Genomic DNA, 1,400 nt, shown 5'->3' on the forward strand with positions numbered 1-1,400 from the left:
AGGTTACTGAATGATTAGTCTTTTTATAAACATTGGTATATTTCTATTCTTGCCAAAGCAAAAGAAGTAAAAGATAATTAGGATTTAATCTGTTTTGTATTCTTTAATACGTGGCTATATTGGTGTATGAAAAGAATCTGAAACTTTTTTAAAAAACAAAAAAATAAAGATTGCTCACATATTGATTTATGAGTAGCCTCTCCTTAAAAAAATAACTACGTGACATATGCTTCGATAGGATGTTTTCATTTTCATTTTCACATTTAGTAAATTAAAAACACAGTTTCCATAGGAGTCTTTAAAATCTTGTACTCATGAATAATTTCCTTGGACACATTTATTATTATAAAAGTAACACACATAAGAAAATTTAGAAATAAGAAAAGCAAATACAAAACAAATACTTCCAGGGCAGGGGAGATAGCTCAGTAGAGTAAGTGCTTGCCTGGCAAGCACAAGGGCCTGAGTTCAATCCCTGGTTCTGCCAAAAACAAAGAAAAAAAGAAAGAAAAACTAATAGCAAATACTTCCACAAACCCACAATACCAAAACCTATATTGTATTTTGTGACAGTTAGTGATTTTTAGACCTGGCTAGAAATCAAGCTGACCTGAAAAAAAAAATAACAATAGAAACATTTGCATTCCAAATCTCTATTGTTGGTCTGCTATGTTAGAATCTCTGAAAGCAGAACTAGGAGGTTTAAAACACTCCCAGGTGGTTCTGACACACCCTGTGCACTAACCAAGCAGGAGTCTTGAGGAGGAAGCACAGGACTAGCGGACACCAGAATTCTATTTTTAAGAAAATATTGGGAGTCGTAGGGTTATGAGTTGACGTGCTTTCCCATCCATTAATTTTCTTTGCACTCCTTTTCCAGGTAAACACCCATTTTCGCTTCCTCCTTCTGATGCCCTCTCTAGGTGATTTTCCACATGGGCCTGCACATGAAATGAACTTTAGTCCCCCACATTCTCATGGCTGCCACATTACGGCATGAGGAAAAATGCCAAGAAAATCATGAAAATACCAATTTCAGCCCAAACTCTGATGCTCTTGAGCTACTGAGTCAGCATCAGTACCTGCTTCTTCACAGGGAGGTGTACAGAAGAAATAAGCCCATGGATGCCTAGGTGACTGGGCATGCTGTCTCAGTTACTTCAAACATAAAGTATCTCAAGGCAGAAAGTTCTAAGGCTTCCATGTTTTTGCTCAAGCGTTGATGTGTGTAGGTCCCTCATCTGTGAGTCGAGACTGGTGAACGCATCTGTGGGTACACATTCATAGGTGTTGTCCTTGTACCCCCTTTGCCGACCCAACAGATTGGCATGTGGTCTGTCCCCCAGGGTTTCCCATGCTGGAAGCCTAGTTCTCAACATGACAGAGACAAGGAGTGTGGC

At 38.9% G+C, this 1,400-nt stretch overlaps 1 protein-coding gene across 1 annotated transcript in view; it reads left to right on the top strand.

The window, feature by feature from the left end:
* Fabp2 (fatty acid binding protein 2) overlaps window positions 1-1,400 on the top strand; it is a 10,794-nt gene that overhangs the window by 2,907 nt on the left and 6,487 nt on the right. Inside the window, exon 3 of the mRNA XM_023704430.1 lies at window positions 587-593. Coding sequence (XP_023560198.1) covers window positions 587-593 — 7 coding nt within the window. The remainder of the gene's footprint in view (window positions 1-586; window positions 594-1,400) is intronic.

The sequence above is a fragment of the Octodon degus genome, unplaced genomic scaffold (assembly GCF_000260255.1).
Source record: "Octodon degus isolate 3935 unplaced genomic scaffold, OctDeg1.0 scaffold00196, whole genome shotgun sequence".
Lineage (NCBI taxonomy): Eukaryota > Metazoa > Chordata > Mammalia > Rodentia > Octodontidae > Octodon > Octodon degus.